General features: G+C 42.2%; 1 protein-coding gene and 1 long non-coding RNA gene across 2 annotated transcripts in view; both read right to left on the bottom strand.

Annotated features, from left to right (window-relative positions):
- The window catches only part of HEPACAM2 (HEPACAM family member 2), a 33,262-nt gene that overhangs the window by 3,830 nt on the left and 10,960 nt on the right, over positions 1-18,472 (bottom strand). Inside the window, 5 exon segments of the mRNA XM_083578797.1 lie at positions 1,438-1,511; positions 2,223-2,260; positions 2,389-2,413; positions 2,498-2,623; positions 11,727-12,026. Of these exon segments, the coding sequence (XP_083434923.1) occupies positions 1,438-1,511; positions 2,223-2,260; positions 2,389-2,413; positions 2,498-2,623; positions 11,727-12,026 (563 nt within the window).
- Positions 3,137-4,553, bottom strand: LOC310745848. Its single transcript, XR_014540381.1, has 2 exons — positions 3,539-4,553; positions 3,137-3,291 (listed from the first exon to the last, which is right to left on the bottom strand). It is a non-coding gene; the product is annotated as an uncharacterized lncRNA (long non-coding RNA).

The following is an 18,472-nucleotide window of genomic DNA, read 5'->3' as shown; positions in this document are numbered from 1 at the left end:
TTTTTCTCTGAGCAAGATAGGCTAAACTAACATGGAAGCCTAAAACAGAGCCAGTGAGATGTAGGCCTTATTTGCACAAGAGGGTCAACTAATCAATGGCTTATGGTCTCCTAGAGAGGAATTTGTACCCATTTTGTTCCTCCCCGGCCCTTATAGCATAGGACAGTGTGGTGCAGCAGCTGCTAAGCCAATGTTTGGCTTAATGCAGGCTTCCTCAACCTCAGCCCTCCAGATGTTTTTGGTCTACAACTCCCAGGATCCCTTGCTAGCAGGACTAGTGGTCAGGAATGATGGGAATTGTAGTCTCAAAACATCTGGAGGACCGAGGTTGAGGAAGTCTGGCTTAGTGTGTTGTCTGGCTATAGATTGTAGTGAGGGAGGTCAGGGCTTATTGATTGATTGATTTATTCAAAAAAATACATGTCCTGTTTTTTCACCATCTAGATCTCAAAGTGGCAAAAGGTGACAAAAATATACAACATGCCAAGCTTAAGACATAAATTAAAAATCTCAGAAATTTAAACAAGAACATGAGAAAAGAAATTATCAGAGAAGCATTTATAATGCAAATAACATCCTGAAATATGATTTTTAACTAGGCATTTGAAGCTCCACAGGGCCAATGCCTGTCTGACGTCTAGTGGGAGGGAGTTGGGTCACAGCTTCATGTTGACATGAATTGGCCTTTCAAAAGCTGGCGATTCTGTTCCCGGATCTAGACTGGCCTCTGATCTAACATCCTTTTTGAGCAGGATGAATTCTGGTCTGTGCACATTTAGGGAACCTGCAGTTTCTCAGTGTGACTTGAAGTTCATAAGATTGAGGAAGTAGAATGAAGAAGAAACAACAAAGGTCCTGTGTGTGATGTGGGCATCCGTTCATTTATTTTTTGGGCAAGGTGGGTTTTCATCTATACACATTAAGGCACTCTGTAGCATTTAGGTATTTAATTATTTCATTGGTACCCTCCCTTTCTTCCAAGTATCTTAAGGCAGCACGTATTATTTCTTCCTCCATTTTATCTTCGCAAAAACACACACCATCCCATTGTGAAACAGGCTAGGGTGAGAGAAGGAAACTGGCCCTACGGCAGCCAGTGAGCTTTATAGCTCTGTGGGGATATGAACATGAATCTCCGGAGTCCTAGTCCAAAACTCCTACCACCACGTCAGACTGGCTTTATAGTGTAGCTTTTCAGTGCCACTAAAAGCTCAGATTTGGGAAGTGGTTATCACATTCAGAATGAAGAAGTAACAATGAAAGACACAGACCGTAACAAAAGAGTCAGATTCAGAGTTGCTAAAATGAACCGCCTTCCTTCTTTATGAATATATCTATATTTCTGTTTTTTGAAGCCTTTAAACCAAGGGCTATTTCTGTATTCTGCCAGCAAAATGGCTTTTCAGATATCCATGCTGCAGAGATATAAGCACTTACCCTTGAAATTCCTGCTGCGTCAGGAAAGGCAACAAATTCATATATTCCAAAATCATCCAACGCGTTTTCATGCCCTAAAAGTGCCGATATTTAAATAAAGAGAAAGTAATTATTATGGACAATTGTGTTCCACCTCAGGTTCAGTATGAGAGTGTGTGATTTGCAGAAGTGGGGCGCCATTTTGGCACCCTAGAGGACCACCCCATAGGCCAACTTTGGCAGGTGGTTGTAACCACTCACCTGTCGATAATCTGACATCGTAATAACTGGGAGCAGGATTAAACTTTCTGTTCCTCAGATAAAGAACAGAAGGCTAAATTCTGCTCTCTGCAGGAGTTGACTATACCTACCAGTTCATCCTCCCCAAACAGGCAAAACACCTACACACACTTTTAACAAAACAACAACACCACAGATGCTAAAAATCAAGCAAGCCCTGCTCAAAGCAGGCAAGCCTTGGCAGGCACCAAATGGGGTTTCTAAGGGCAACATGGTGCCCATGGGCTCCACATTGGGGATTCCAGATGAGTGTTTTCCTTTATGGCGAAAATAGGAGGTTCATGGTGCAATTTAGATGAGAAAAGCAGCAAGTAACCCCCAACTCCCAATTGTAGCACTATCCCACTGCAATTTGCTCCCCCTTCCTTCCAAGATACTGCTTTTAAGAAAAGACTTGGAAACCTAATCATTATCTAACTTGTCGTTTTGCTGTCCTCCTCTCTTTGATTCTTTTGAAAGCTTCTAAAGTGGTCTATTTCCATTTAACTCTTTATATCATATATTACCTGAAATAGTTTGTGCTTTTCTGTAATCTGCTTCAGGCCTGAAACATTAAACAGAAATACAATTATTTCAAATTCAGCGCAGAATCGTAGGCAGCAAAAAGATGCTGCGTCCCCCCCCCCTTCTTTTAAAAGCTTAGTGTAGACAAATGATAATTAAGTTTTCTACCTGGTCTGCAGCTTCTGCTGTAGAACTGAAAAAGAGACAAAGAACAATCAACCCTTTTTGTTATGGTTTACAGAAGCTTTGAATTTATTCCGGCGTTAATTTAACATACCTTTATGAGGCTGGAATCTTTTCCATAACGCTAGAAGGAACATTGATACTATCAAAAATAAGGAAATTCCACATATTATTCCTAGTGGAGACAAATATTTTTCTCTTTGAGCCAGCTGCTCCAGTCCTGCGTCAGAGAAGAACAGAAGTTGATATTTGATTTGCACTTATCATTCCGGCCATGCTTATAATGCAAAACATTGCACACAGCAGTGCTTTGGAGCTAGAGCACCAACACTGGTTCAAATAGTGCAAATATCCCCGGAATTGCTTCTTCCATTCTAGTGTCTGCATGCCACCAGTGGAAAATAATTCTTAAATACGATTTAACTGGCCCTGAAACTTATCGTTTCTTCTTCTGACTTTACTTGAGTTGCAGAGAAGAGCAGAAAATTACTTTAGTCCTTTATTTGGCCTGGTTTCTGTGTGGATCAAGTTCAAGAGTTTGTGGGTAATGTGATGACAGTAGGAACAAATGTGTTCTGTGAACATGTACGAGGGGCCATAATGTTTGCTGCCCATCGGGGTTGGCCAGTGTGGCATTTGTACGGAGCCCCCGGTTGTCTCACGGACTATTGACACCACTAATCCACTGCCACCAACCAGATCCTTCCTGGTAAATCACTTAGTCTCAGTCAGGTTCTTAAGTTAACAAAGAAGAGTGTAGTTTATTGCAAACACAAATAAACTTTAACTGCATTCAAAACGTTGTTACTCTTTACCTTCTTAGTCTTATTTTATCCTGTCTCTAACTCTTCTACCTCCCCTCACACAAGAACCAACTGCACTAACTGTCTCTCTACAGTGGTACCTCGGGTTAAGTACTTAATTCGTTCCGGAGGTCCATTCTTAACCTGAAACTGTTCTTAACCTGAAGCACCACTTTAGCTAATGGGGCCTCCAGCTGCTGCTGTCGTGCTGCCGGAGCACGATTTCTGTTCTCATCCTGAAGCAATGTTCTTAACCTGAGGTACTATTTCTGGGTTAGCGGAGTCTGTAACCTGAAGCGTATGTAACCTGAAGCATATGTAACCCGAGGTACCACTGTATTTCCAACTGTCTGCCAACTGCTTTCCCAACCAACTAAAACCAACCAACCCAAACCTCGGGCTAAGCCCTTTTATAAACAGGTAGGCTCTGCCTCTGGCTTTTCTATTGGTCTACCTATTAACTCTTTCTCTCCCCCTGTACAGACATTTTTTTTAAAAATGGGCAAATGCCACATCCAGGCAGAAGGCAGAGAGGAGATGCCAATTGGAGGTGGAGCCAGAGCCAATGACAACTAATTCTAGTCCCCTGTCGCCCCTTATTCCTGAGTAGTTCTACAGCCCTGACATTAAGGAGGAGGAACCTGACAGGCAAGGTCACCCCCTAGCATGTAAAAAGACAGGCAGGCTGGGAACTGGCTGAAGACAGAGAGGTGGGTGAGGCAGTGTCCCATTTGACCAAATTTGCTTAGCCTCCACTGGCGTGGAGCGAAGCTGTTCTGGGGAACACCAACAAACACCTTACATCAAGGACCATAGCTATTTTGAGATCTGTTTTGGTGAGAGTTGCATAGCCTTGACTTTCTTCATTCTACTCTTCATTCGGCTGTTGCATTTGCACATTCAAAATGTGCAGCAGCAAATTTGCTGCCCACTTCCTGCTGCTCTCTCTCTGCTGTTTTCCCCGAAGCAAAGGGTTTATGAGATATTTATTTAGCTTATTTGTGCATTTGGATTTTAAATGGTTGAAGTTTTTAAATTTTAGAGGCTTAATTTATGTTTTTGCATATTGCGTATTTCATTGTTGTCAGTTGCTTTGACACCTACATGGTGGAAAGTGGGGTTCAGATTTTTAAATAAGGAGTGCATTCATGGTGAAATATGAAGGGGGGGAGAGGCTAGACGTCACTGCAACCTGATTCTGTGCAGATAAATGTGCTTAGGCATATGCCTTAATTTGCATATAATCAGGCTGCCACTGTCAGTCAGCAGTAATGAGACCCAAACTGTGGAATCAAATGTAATGAATTGTTAGATGAAATATAATTTGTAGACAGTTTCCTTTTTGGCAGTGTCAATTCACAAGATGGATACTGGATTTGCTTTCGTTCTGGGTTAAGCCAGGAATAGAAATAGCCAGCCCTAGACTATTTTCTACAAACCTCTTATGCTCTGCTTTCATTATTTTAAAATATCTCTTCACCTTTCAATGTTGGAACTGTTCCTCATGGGTTGCACTTGCTGTGGCTGCATGCGGCCGCTAGAGGGCACTCACACCTCGTTCTCATTACTTCAGTTCTGGCTTCGCTTGTATGACAAGCGAAAATTCGTAGTAACATCTTAGAACCGCCCCAGAGTGTCTTGTCGAGGGCACACCTCCCTCCTTCAAATCTCCAACCTCCTAATTTCCCTTGCTTTGGCACTGGGGGCAACCACCAGCCTAGGACAAAGCCAGCCCAGATTATCTGAGATCTGGATCCACGTTTGCCAGCTGCCTTGCAGGCTGTTGCAGTGCGATGCACCCTTCAAAATGAATGCACCCACGACAGCTTTGTGACGCTTACCTAACAATGCAGCTGATGTTGCTTCCTTTGCTGCTTTTCATATCTAACAGCTGTTGGCACAGTTGGGGAGTGTTGTGGGTTATACAGAGAAGATGGGTTTGTTTAAGAAAAAAAATGTGTGTTTCTTCAGTCCAGTTATATATTTGAAGTTGTTAGATACTTCGGTTCATAGTTTAGCTAAGCATTATACTTTCAGATAGGATTTGCTTTATGCTTCATTTATATTTTCACTGGAGCTGTTTAGCAATTCAGACTTAAAAAGTATTATTTGTTAAGTTAGAAGAGTTGGATAAGTAGGTTAACTGATTATATTCCTTCATGCAAGGAAATCTACTTACCAGGTAGGAGACCAAGTTAACTATATATTTATCTTCCTAGAATTTCAGCCCACTTCTTATAGGGGTTGCCATATTTCAGACATTTTCCCGATTTCCACCCGGACACTGCTGCTGACTGCAGTATTCTGGATATGTCTGGGAAAATCCGGACGTATGCCAACCCTAATTTCTTATCATGCTCACTTCACATGTATCTTCCTTTGGGACGGATGAATCTGCTCATTTCAGTTTCTAATTTGTCCAATCTTAAATTCCTAGTTTTCCACATTTCCACATCAGTTTCTGAATTTATTTCAAGAACTCATCATGAAAATTGACCAGCATTTTAGTACGAATTTCTATTCACGTGCACAATTTTGCATGCAACCTTGCCTAATAAACACATTTTTCCAAAGCATATTTCCTCTTATATTTATATTTCTCCTAATATAATGCATTTTTGTATGCATTTTCAGCAATATATCCATTTTTATGCACATTTTACCTCAATATATGCGTTTTTGTTCACATGTACCCTTCCCCCTACCCCATAGAATTACAGCTCCCAGGAGACAGGTAAATAGCATTAAACCATGTTGACAACACCCATATCACCCACAATACATTGAGGCACAGAGATGAGACAAATGTTACTTCTGTGGACATAGGAATTTTCGAGTAAAAATTGAACTGTAACTCAGAGCACATGTTCAGCATCACATCTGATTCATTATCTCCCTTTAGCTTTTTTGATACATGGAATGATGCCACACCCTAAAGACTGTTGACTGGCGCATGGGGGAAATCAGGGAAGAACCCTGGCACATGACATTTTAAAAAATCTTTGCAAAATCAGTGTTTTTATTGTGTGTGTGTGGGGTGAGTAATGTGAAATGTGTCATCAAGTTAAACATATACCAGACACACTAGATTAAGAATAAAGGGTGTGTCTTGGATGTAGGTTACTTCCACTTTTGCTTTGTTAAATATTGTTATTCCTACCAGCAATTCAACACTGACAGTTTTCAGACATTTACTGCTTATGTTTCTCTGCTTCTAGCCATATTTTTGTGTGAAGTGCTACATTTATATCCCGTATTTTATCCAAGGAGCTGATCCCACCCCCATATTATTCTTGCAATGGTCCTGTGATGTAGGTTATGCTGAGAGTCATAGTCTGCTTGGAGGACCCAAGGGGAGGAGAGGTTGTGATGTCACAGATACTGGCTAGTCAGCGCAGTGCCTTGTTGTTTTTGCTGCATAACCTCAGAACCAGTTTTCCCTGAGCTAGACTCTGGACAGGAATCAGTATGAATGTTAACAACATGAAGAATGCAGTTTTAGACTGCAGCATCTGCTCCCACCCCCTTTTCTTCTTTCTTTCTTTCTCTTTCTTTCTTTCCATCTAAAAAAACCCTTTTATGTGTATCTGTACATACCCCAAATATATTATGTGCTATCTTATGATGTGCACAGCTTTTGTAACATGAGTCAGCCCTTTGCCGAGTGCCAGTTCATGTTATATTTGTCTCTCAGAGTGTCTGTTTTTAGTTAAATATATATAATCCCATATCTCACTATGAGCAAATAAGAGGGAGATAAGCTGTAGCCATGGCTTCGCAAAATTGCAAACGAATTTGAGCAACTACTCTTAGTAACGGTACAATGATATGCCCTAGAATAAATAAAAGACTTCCATTTTTGGCACTGATAATAGGGTTGAGAAACTTTACAACAATCCGAGAGTAGCCAGCATCCAGATTGAGTGCAGCCATACTCCAGGAGAAGCTGTAGAAAATTAATGCGCAACTGCACATCTGACCCCCCCCCCCAATTTTTCAGGGATAATGTGGAATGGAGGAACCCTCCTGTGGAGGGTCACATGAGCTCTAGATGTTAAGGCAGTGGTGGCATCCAGACAACCTGCTTATTGAGCATTCATCCTGATTCATTTGCCCAAAATTTGTGGGGAGGTTAGACGACATCAGGGACACGGGTGGCGCTGTGGGTTAAACCCACAGAGCCTAGGACTTGCCGATCAAAAGGTCGGCGGTTCGAATCTCCGTGATGGGGTGAGCTCCCATTGCTTGGTCCCTGCTCCTGCCAACCTAGCAGTTCGAAAGCACATCAAAGTGCAAGTAGATAAATAGGCACCGCTCTGGCGGGAAGGTAAACGGCGTTTCCGTGCGCTGCTCTGGTTCGCCAGAAGCGGCTTAGTCATGCTGGCCACATGACCCGGAAGCTGTACGCCGGCTCCCTCGGCCAATAAAGCGAGATGAGCGCTGCAACCCCAGAGTCAGCCACGACTGGACCTAATGGTCAGGGGTCCCTTTACCTTTACCTAGATGACATCAGCTATTTATCGAGCGTTCATTCCAATTTGTTTACAGGGAGTTTATGCCATGTTGCCTCAAAGCAAGGGTCACCCCACACTTTCTAGTGCATTTCTCCATCACTTTCTTTATCACAATAAACAAAATTCCTTTTTTTTAGGGGGAGGGAAGTGGGTTTTGTTGCTCAAGAGCTACCAATCAACTTCATTTTAACCTGAATTTGCTGGTATGTGATTGAATCCCACCCCAAAATAGCAACAGTCTGGAAGTGTCCCCTTAGTTCATCTCCCTGCAGGAGAAATCTCAAGATCTCATGTTGTGTGGGTCACCTGGAAGAAGGCCCTTGCCCCTCTGGCCATTTTGCCACTCAAAATTCCTCCTACTGCTTTCACACACAGGGGAAATACATAGGGATATCCACATCTTCCCACTCTCCATAGATTTCCCTTCCATATCTAGAAGAGAAGAAAATCGGTGTGTGTGTGAATTTTGAGAGGAAAACAGCCCCGAAGGGAAAGTGTTAAGCAACATTCTCCCCTGCCTCCAGCCCACCCTTCCTCCATTGAAACTGACAGTTGCCAATGGCGGCATTAGGAAGGGGGAAGCCAGGAGGAAGACATACACAGTTAAACTTTCTGTCTACTTTGGGAGCTTTAGTTCAGAGAGAAGCATTGGCCTATTACTGGGGAAAAGTGGCCCTCACAGATAGTCAGTCTTCTTCTTCCACTCTTCTGGTGTAATGTGCAAAGTTAATACAGTGATCAACTAGCTCCCAGAGATCTGAATCCACCCAAGAGTTCTGCAGATGACCTGGTGACTCCATGTGTTTTAAATATTTTGCTTATACAACCCACCACACGTTTCCTTGTTCAGTATTTTCTAAATGGAGCTTCAATTCCTTAGTTCAGGAAAGTTGCACTTGAGATCGGTCATAAGACTGACAGTTCTAAATACTTCTCTAAGCAGAAGCACAAGCCACCGTGGTACGGGGTATATATTCCTACGTGCTTCCTATATTTATGAATAATTTATTTTAGTCATTTGAGGCCTCGCTTTGCAAGATAAGGAACCATAAACTGTTGCCTCCTTTTACAAGTCTGCTAATATTGACACCATAGAAACCAATAACACCATTAGTCACAAACTGTAAAACTCTGAAGGTCACGAGTTAGACATTACAGAACTCATTGTTAATTGTGATTTATATCCTTAGACAAAATATGCTTTTTAATTTCATCCTGAAATTATGTACCTTCATTCTGAAATAAACTGGTTGAGGGGACGTGGCCGCCAGTTGCTGCAACTGCTCCATAGAGTCCAGAGCTGTAGAAGTGAATGTGCTATATTTGACAACAACTACCTGCCATATACATTCCTCTGGCTGGGAAGCATCCTTGACATCAAAGCATCCTTTGGTGACCGCTCTGAAGTTCCTGTCTGGCTCACCATCCCCTCTGCTCCTATGGCCCTGGTGGGGTGGAGTGGATCTGAGAGCTGCCAGGTACTCAGGCAGCCGGTGTAGGAACCTCTGGTCCCGAGACAGGAAAGTCTAGATCTGATTGCTCCTCAGGACCATTAGTAGCAGGGAGATTCTCCAAATTTCCTTGCTTCTCATCTGAGGAGACCTTAGATTTGAGGTCTGGGATTTGAGGTCTGGGACAGGACTGAACCCTGACACCTACTTTGTGTTATAAGGTGAGGAATATTTGGCCCTCCCTATGCTGCTGAGCTACAGATCCCTCCTCTCTGGTATGTATGGCTAAGTATGGTCTCCTCAGACAAAGTCCAAGGGGAGATGGATACTCCAGCAGATCTCCATGGTGATCCAGTGATCCTAAGGAGCCATCAGGCCTGGGCATGCCTGCCTCAATTTAAAAACCATTTTAGAAAGATCCTTGGCCCCACCCCCTGATTTGTTCCAGGGCTGGATCTGGTTTGGTCAGGCACAGGGTGAATAATCCTGATCTGGGGGCTACATATTGGGGCCATAGACAGATCAGGGAGTCCCTGCAAAATCCCAGTGAAATCCTCTCTAACCAGTGCTGTTAGATCTCTCTAACACAAACTAGATTGGCTATCTTGCCAGAAGTTCCAGCTGGTTTCTTCTTTATTTTCATAGCACTTATAAGCAACAAATATTGGTTTGATGTGAAGCAAACCCAATGATATGTAATTGTATATATGAGCCAAGTTTTTAAATAGTATGAGTTAAAAAAGATATGATTGGCAATATATTCTTAAAAGTGTAAATAGAAAGTGTACAGATCGGCATTTTGCAGGTTTTGCTAGCTTTTCAGATCTTACCATAAACTGTAATATTGATGCTTTTATTATCCTATTCAATTGAGTCCTATTTTACTTTCATGAATAGGAAATATGTAATTTTACGCAACGCAAAACCTTTGATTATGTTTTTCTTTCCAGGCGTCATTTAAAAAACCCTGAATAGGTTTCACTGTAAAATTGTAACCTATTTTCCTTTCAGTGTGTTTGAAAACACAGAACTTTCATCTGTGATTATATTAAATCCCTTTGTACAATAGGCAGCTGCTGACCGTATTTATCTTAAGCATAAAGGCTCAGGTCTTTGTGTTCTCAAAGCCAAACAAGCTTGTGAAATGTCCTGTAAGGCAACATCTGAATAACTTGAGTTTACATTAATGTAATGGCTATGTGAAAAAGATATATACTTAATAACGGCAGCATGTGAGAGTTATCCTCATTCTAACAAATATTTTTTCTATATAAAAAATGGGGGGCAGGGAAGGAGACGGAACTTGTGCAATTTTACACAATGCATTTTAAACATTTATTAACTAATTAATAAAGAAAAAATATTTCTGTAACTATACAGATCAGCTATAATCTGATAGGAAAAAAATTACCTTAGCAGTTTTCTTGTTTAAAGCACCATATGGGTCAACTTTGGAGTAATCCCCTTGGGGTCAATGGGACTCCCTCCCTCCCAGGTAAGCGTGCATAGTATTGTATCCTTGTTGATTCTTATTTATTTATCCTGCTTATATCCCAATAGAAAAGCAGCTTACGTGGATCTCATTTGGTCTCTCTCTGAGATACTAGTAAGTTCCACATCCTCCAAACATCAGTAAGGTTCATTGAGTGCTGCTAGTGCAAGAATGGGGAACTTCCATCTCTCCATACATTGTTGGACTACAGGTCCCATCAGCCTTAGCTAGCATGGCCTTTGAACAGGGATCCTGGGAGCTGGAGTCCAACAACTCCTGGAGAGCCTCAAATCCCCCACCCCTATCCTAGACCATTCACTATGGCAAATAGTACGAAAGAAGAGGTTGCTTGATTTATCAATGCTGCCTATATTTAGGCTTCTGGAGTATGAATGGGAAACTCTTAAGTCTCCTCGTGATCTGCATAGGCGTATACTAATAACTGCATTAAGCTACTGTGATGTTCAAGGGCTGGAATGTAGTTACACTGCAGCAGTCATGGGCAGGTAGAACAACAGCAATGTTGGCTCTACTGTTTCCTCGTCAACTTTGGCTCAAGTGTTTCATTCACAGCTGAATTACCTAACATACTATTTACCTCTACGCCAGGAACAGAACGTGTATTAAAGGCCAACAATTCTAGTTTGGATAAGGAGTGGAGAAAAGAGCAAAATTTCAGAGAGCACCCTTGATTTCTTCCTATATAGGTTCCCTTTCATGTTATTCTTCAGTAAGTAAATATAGTTATATTGATTGATCCGACTACATAAATTAGTCACTGCATCAGTGTTGTTTTGTGTGCTAAAGCTGAACCTTTCATAAAGGGCACCTCTATGCTATAAACTTTGGTCTCATTTGTACCTATTGAATTACAATGCTCTCCTCTGCGGAAACCATAAAATTTCACTTCCGAGGACCCCTTTGGTGATAGGGAACTATGATTAAACAAGTTTGGTGAGGCTTTCCCTTCTGTCTCTAAGATATTGGCTGGCTGAGTTTTCTGACAGTGGCTTGGACGTTTTGTACAAACCTTGTAGGTTGACATGTGAGCATTCATTCTTACCTTTTGGCATCATAATCACAAATATGTGGGTTTCTTTCCACTTCCCAGTCTTGTTGTTGAGAGCTCTGCACCTGTATTCTTCTGTTTTCTGCGTCACCTTCTCAGATACAACTTCCAGGGACCTTCCGTACTTAATGAGGCGCGTGGAGTTGTCGGCCCTCTGGGTCCATGAATAAAAAATATTTGGTGGATTGGAATCTGCTGAGCAGTAAAGCTGGACTGCTTCCCCTTTGTTAAACGTAAAATAATCCCCTAACTTCTGGCCATTGTCAGAATTTATTGTAAGTCCATAGGGCCCATCTGTGTGAATATAACAATTAAAGAGAGAGAATATAAACTCAACAGAGAAACATGACAAATGACTGTTATGTCAGATCTTCCAACTGCAATATTTCTCTTTCACATGCTGTTATTTCTAGCTGTATCTTAAATCCATATAAAGATGATCTTTGGATTCATTGCATTTTAAACTTTCTTTCCATTCTGAGTCCTCCTCTGCATGTACTGTGATTTAGTTTTATGAGGATGAGCCACAGTGAGACACTGGCTTTCAACCACCCCTTCTCTCCTCTGTGGAGGCTGTGAGGAAGAGAGCAGACATTTCTGATTGACCATAGTTTAGCTTTACCACTTAATCCTAAACTGTTAAACTATGGTTTGTTGAAACAAATGCGCCTCCCCACAAATGTAGCTATTAACAGGAAAAAAGACCTACGAAAAGCTACTTCTATTGACATACTTAATGTCATATCTAGGTTGGACCTTATTCCACCCAGACAATAACATAGCTCTTATAAGGGGTAGCTTGCAAGCCAAATCCAAAAAACGAGGGCATTGGTTTTTTCCTCTAAAAAGTATTGACTTACCATAAGCATATGTACAAATCAGGACTACTGTCACATTCAAATTGCAAAACTCTTTCTTTCAATCATCCTGACTGCTCTGGTTTCAGCCCCCAGGGTGCCAGGGAGATGTGACCTGAATTCCATCTACCAAAGACAACTTCGCTGCCCATTAAACAAGCATCTTTCGCTACAACACTATAGCAAAGCTGGGATAAATGGCCATTTCTTCATTTTACACAACAGAACAGTGGCTCTAAAACCACGAAAACTTGTATGAACCTTGCACAGGGTGAAACACAAGGGTGAAACTCCTCTATTTACATATCAAGGTAAATTACATAAGATGTCTATTTACAGGGGGAGGAGAGAGATAAATTAGTTCTGGAATAACTCTAGGGTAAATAGAGTTTATGGTGCTTGCATCTGGGTTTTTATTTACTGAACAATTGCGCTGTAGACCCAGGAGATGCACCCTAGCCAATCAACCAAGGATTCCTTACTTCTTCATATGACTCTCTCTTCCAGAGGCACCAGCTTGTGAGGGTGATTGTGGAGGGTGGGGAAACATTGTGTGTGTGATGTCAGGACATTGGGAGGAGCTGGGGTCGGAGCCAAATGCAGCAGTTGCACAGTTTCAATGGCTGCTCCTCTGCCTCCTCTTGGTGCCACCACCAGTGGGAGGTTGCTTCAACCCTCATTCCCCTCCACGGCAGGAGAAGGAGGAGCCGGCCACTGGAGCAGTGACATTGGGGGCAGCCTCCCCCCAAAATATAGGGCCCCCCAAAAAGGGCTTAGCCTGCTGGAGCTGGCATGCCTGCATGTCTTCACAAGGGGGAACATGAGCTGATGAGGCCATGTGTATCAAAGCAACCATATTGTCAGGGACTGTGCCTGAACTGAAAACCAGCTGGGCTTGGTTTGGAGCTTATGACTGGGTGCACTTAAGCTTCGGAGCCTTCTTTGGGCACCTGAGGAAATGAGGATATGCAAATGAGGCTCCTGAAATTGGCAGGATGCCTGCAGCTTCTGGATTTGCTAAGTTTGGTATAAATACAAGCAACCCAACATCCTTTCCTGGTCCAACCTGCTCAATCTCAGGTATCAGGAACGAGAGGGCATTTGTTCTCCAGTTACCCTGCATCTTCAGGGCAGAATGAAGCCAGCACATGTATATGCTTGCACACAGGTATTCAGACAGCTAGATAAAAGGTAAAGGACCCCTAGATGGTTAAGTCCAGTCAAAGGCGACTATGGGGTTGTGGCGCTCATCTCGCTTCAGGCCAAGAGAGCTGGCGTTTGTCCACAGACAGCTTTCTGGGTCGTGTGGCCAGCATGACTAAACCACTTCCGGCACAATGGAACACCGTGATAGAAACCAGAGCTCACGGAAACACTGTTTACCTTCCTGCCACAGCAGTACCTATTTATCTACTTGTACTGGTGTGCTTTTGAACTGCTAGGTTGGCAGGAGCTCACCCTGTCATTGGGATTCGAACCGCCAACCTTCCGATCAGCAAGCCCAAGAGGCTCAGTGGTTTAGACCACAGCGCCACTTGCATCAGCTAAAGAAAGGGTTAGTCAGCACCAGGAAATGGGAGAGTCTGTGGTAGAACAGGGTGCTACCATGGGGCCACCATCTTCACAGAAAACGTACTGCTATCCGTGTAAGGGGGAAAGTTGCTCCTCCTTCTGGCCTCATCTTGTGCTGTGTAGAAAGAGATAACTTTTGCAAGATCTGCTATTTTGTGGGCAGTTCCAGAACTCAATGAAAGTAAAGCCCAGGTTGCCTACTGAACTAAAACAAATGCCTCATCACACTTGCCGCACAATTTAATCTACACATGCCTTGTTTCTGCTTTTTCTTTATAAAATGGTTTTGCACGGTTACCAACATGGAGCCAATGGCTAGCAAGGTAAAAGGTCTTCCTTTAATAGCACAGAGGCCACGTTTACCTGAAGTGATCTCATCTACCAAATTCTCCTTTCAAGTCATATAATTCAATATGAACTTTATCATTAGCACAGTAAAAAAAGCCTGTTTGCCAGCTACCAGTTCTCCCAATAAGAAGCCAGTCCTGGCTCCAGGGTCCACATATACCATATGCCATTGCTGCCAGGAGAATTGCAGTAATAATAAAGGTCACTCACAGTAAATACTTGCCATCTGCTCAGAAACAAGATGGATAACAGTTTCGTGGTGACAGGAGCCAATTGGTCATGTTCCCACTGAGACGTAAATCGTTGCTAAGAAGTGGTGATTTATTATTTTACAAGTCATTTAGTAAATAGCATTTACGGAGTCAAAAGGAAAGGTTCCCTCTTTGGAGAACGGCATCGGAAAAGCGGTAGCCCTGCCAGAGAAGAATGATTCTGAAAATGTCCTTTAAAAGCTAGAAGTATTTCATCTAAAAATAAAATAAAATGTTTTTAGAAGATTAAATAAAAATAAAAATCAGTACTACTCCTGGTCTGTTTGGTTTGTCTGCTAATTGCAAAACAAATGTAAAGGTTAAGGTAAAGGCTGACTCTGGAGTAGCGGTGCTCATCTCGCTTTATTGGCCGAGGAAGCCGGCGTACAGCTTCCGGGTCATGTGGCCAGCATGATTAAGCCGCTTCTGGCGAACCAGAGCAGCGCACGGAAACGCTGTTTACCTTCCCGCTGGAGCGGTACCTATTTATCTACTTGCACTTTGACATGCTTTTGAACTGCTAGGTGGGCAGGAGCAGGGACCGAGCAACGGGAGCTCACCCCGTTGCAGGGATTCGATCCACCAACCTTCTGATCGGCAAGCCCTAGGCTCTGTGGTTTAACCCACAGCGCCACCTGCAAAACAAATGTACTAAAAGCCAATTGTACTTTCGTACGGAAATCGCTTAGTGTAAAACTAGGAAGGGCAGATTGGCCTTCATGACCAAATACTGCATAACCAAAGCTAAATAGAAAGCTCACATTGGCACTCAACACTGTTACAAAATACCCATTATGGAAAGCCTCAAATTAGCACCAATGGTTGTAATAGTAAAGGACACTGCAGTGTGCTGCACGGTATCAAGTCACACCCACAGCATACAATTAAAGCACTCTTATACCACTTTGAAAGTTCTAGCTCCGCCCCTCCGCAAATCCTGGGAACTGCAGTTTGAGCTACAATTCCCATAATCCTTAACAAACTACGGTTCCCAGGATTCTAAGGGGAGAGAAGCCGTAAATGGCGTGGATGTGGCTAGAATGGAAAGAAGCATTCAGTCAATCCAATGTCCATCATATATATGTGATGCTTATGACTCATTCAGAGATGCGACAGGAGGGTGAGCCAAGGAGTCTGGCAAAAGCTAGTTGGTGCTGACCTTTAAAGCCCTAAAGGGCTCCAGCCCAGTATACCTGAAGGAGTGTCTCCACCCCATTACTCCACCCCTTTACTCAGCCCAGACACTGAGGTCTTCCTCTGAAGGTCTTCTGCTGGTTCCCTCACTGCAAGAAGTGAGTTACAGGGAACCAGGCAAAGGGCCTTCTCAGTAGTGGCGCCTGCCCTGTGGAATGCCCTTCCTTCAAATGTCAAGGAGATAAAGTATTAAACAACTTTTGGAAGACATCTGAAGACAGCCCTGTATTGGGTAGTTTTAAATGCTTGATGTGTTTAGTATGTTTTCAGATATGCTGTAAGCTGCCCAGAGTAGCTGGGGAAACCCAGCCAGATGGGCGAGGTATAAATAATAAAATTTATTATTATTCCTATTATTAGTTGACCTGTGGTATTAGGAAGCCCATGGCAATGGCCAGGTAATCTTAGGGGCAGGAAGGATGAGTGAGGAGGTGCTGCCAGGATTTCACATACTTATTTCATAATATCCAGTAATATCTGAGGGTGGTCCCAAGAAGAACACTATTAATATCTTCCAAAGTTTTATGACTAGAAGTATGTGATCTGGATCCATTTAAACATTCAGATTTCTTTAGGTCTACCTACAAAATGGCTTTCTGAAGGCCTGTTCGCCTTGTTGCTGAATATGAACAAAAGGGTGCATTTACTGGTGTTTTAAATGATCCATGGTTATAGCCTGCTGTTATAGTTCATCTATCGTGATGGTACCTTCACCAAAACAGTTCTTCATATCTGTCAAACTAATGAATGGTGTCCAAAGGCAAACATCATCTGCTAGCTCCTTACCCTATGTAGCCTATACTCAATGTTTACAAGAAGAATTTTGGAGGATTTCTCGAACTACCTGTGGTGAGAGCACAGATGCATTGAGTAATTTTTCAGTTATTATTTCCAAAATTGTTATATTTAAATTCATTTCTAATCGTATTTGCAAATTAGGCATTCCCACTATCTGTAATGGCAACCATTTTACATCAACGTGACTGTTAATTCTTCACAGCAACTTGATTTTTATGGGCAGTGAGTGAGTTTATTATATTTATGGTTATACTTCTGCTTAGAATGTTTATCGATCAGGTATTAGTGTGTATTTTAATTTTATATGTAGTTTCATCACACCATTTAGGCATATTAGCTAAGAGACAAAATTCATTGTTACAAATTGTTGGGATGCTTTATTGAACCACCAAAGGAGACCAGTATGGTTAAACTATATTTGGTCTTTGGTACAGATTATTGTTTCTTTACTTTTGTATTAAAGTGGTTTAGATCTCCTCAAATGAGCAGTAATTGTTCACATAGTTCTCACTTCTGTCCCTGCCCATTTTTTGCTAGTGTTTGGTTTTGGGCTTTATACACCTTAGTTTTGGTTCCTGTAAATGGCATTTCCATATTTTGGCTCATAAGGCAATTCTTCTCTTGGAAGTATACCCACCATGTTTCCATCATTTCATCTCTAAACCCCATATTTACTTAATGTCACCACTTTTTGACATGCTTCCAACACCTTCCAAGTCAACAAAGCTTCTTTCAAGAGTGGATCAAGTAAACCGGTTTGCTTACAGCTTGGTTAAACAAAGTTATCCTTTATCTTGTCGGTCAAATCATTCCAGTCTCCAAAATACTGCATATAATTAACACATATAACTAACCTAGCATGGAACAGCCATAATTTTGATCTAGTTTCTAGTTGTATCCATTCAGATGGGTGACATTTTGTTGGGAGCTGCCCAGTATGGCTGGAACAACCCAGTCAGGTGGATTATTATTATTATTATTATTATTATTATTATTATTATTATTATCTGCATGGACAAAGAGACAGGTGAAACATTGGTTTTCTAACCATTCTGTACTTCAATTCTCTTTAGCCTTACCTGGAACAGGCCTTCTGTCATAATGAGAAGGTGCCATCATGAGAGCTCGATGGAAGTTTACTATGGTCCAAAAGGCAGACTAGGGTTTGCATTCAGATGGGAGGAATATTGTATTAGTTTCCCCGATTATACATGCTAGTGCTTCTGTCCTGTTTTCTAACATTCCTTTCACACTACAGTACCTGTTGTGCTATGGAAATGTAACTTTTTGACTGCTATACAAGCATGTTGTGTTAAATTTCATTCACACCTGTGGGTACAGTGTGACTCAACAGTGAATGCTGTTGGACAACGTTGCTGCTCCCCTACTCTTTCTGCACATGTGCGATTCTGTTCCTCAGTGATTCACTCATGAACATGGTTGGAAAGAACTGTATGTTGCTATACTGCCCCAAATGTTGACACTTTACTCCTATAATTTTCTGGGTTAGTGGAGGAAACTGAATAAACTTCTATGTGAATGCAGCCCAGGGCTGCAAACAACCATGGTTCAAACCGTCACTCAGTCACAAAGGTTATGGGTTGGGGATAGCCACTCTCTCTTATAGCCTACCTCACAGGGCTGATGTGAGGTTAAAAGGGGAGGGTGGGTGTCATGTATATGACCTTCAGCTGCTTGGAGAATACTGTATGTGGGATAT

The sequence above is a fragment of the Podarcis filfolensis genome (assembly GCF_964270895.1).
Source record: "Podarcis filfolensis genome assembly, chromosome: 12".
NCBI lineage: Eukaryota > Metazoa > Chordata > Lepidosauria > Squamata > Lacertidae > Podarcis > Podarcis filfolensis.
This window is presented reverse-complemented; position numbering and strand designations above follow the sequence as displayed.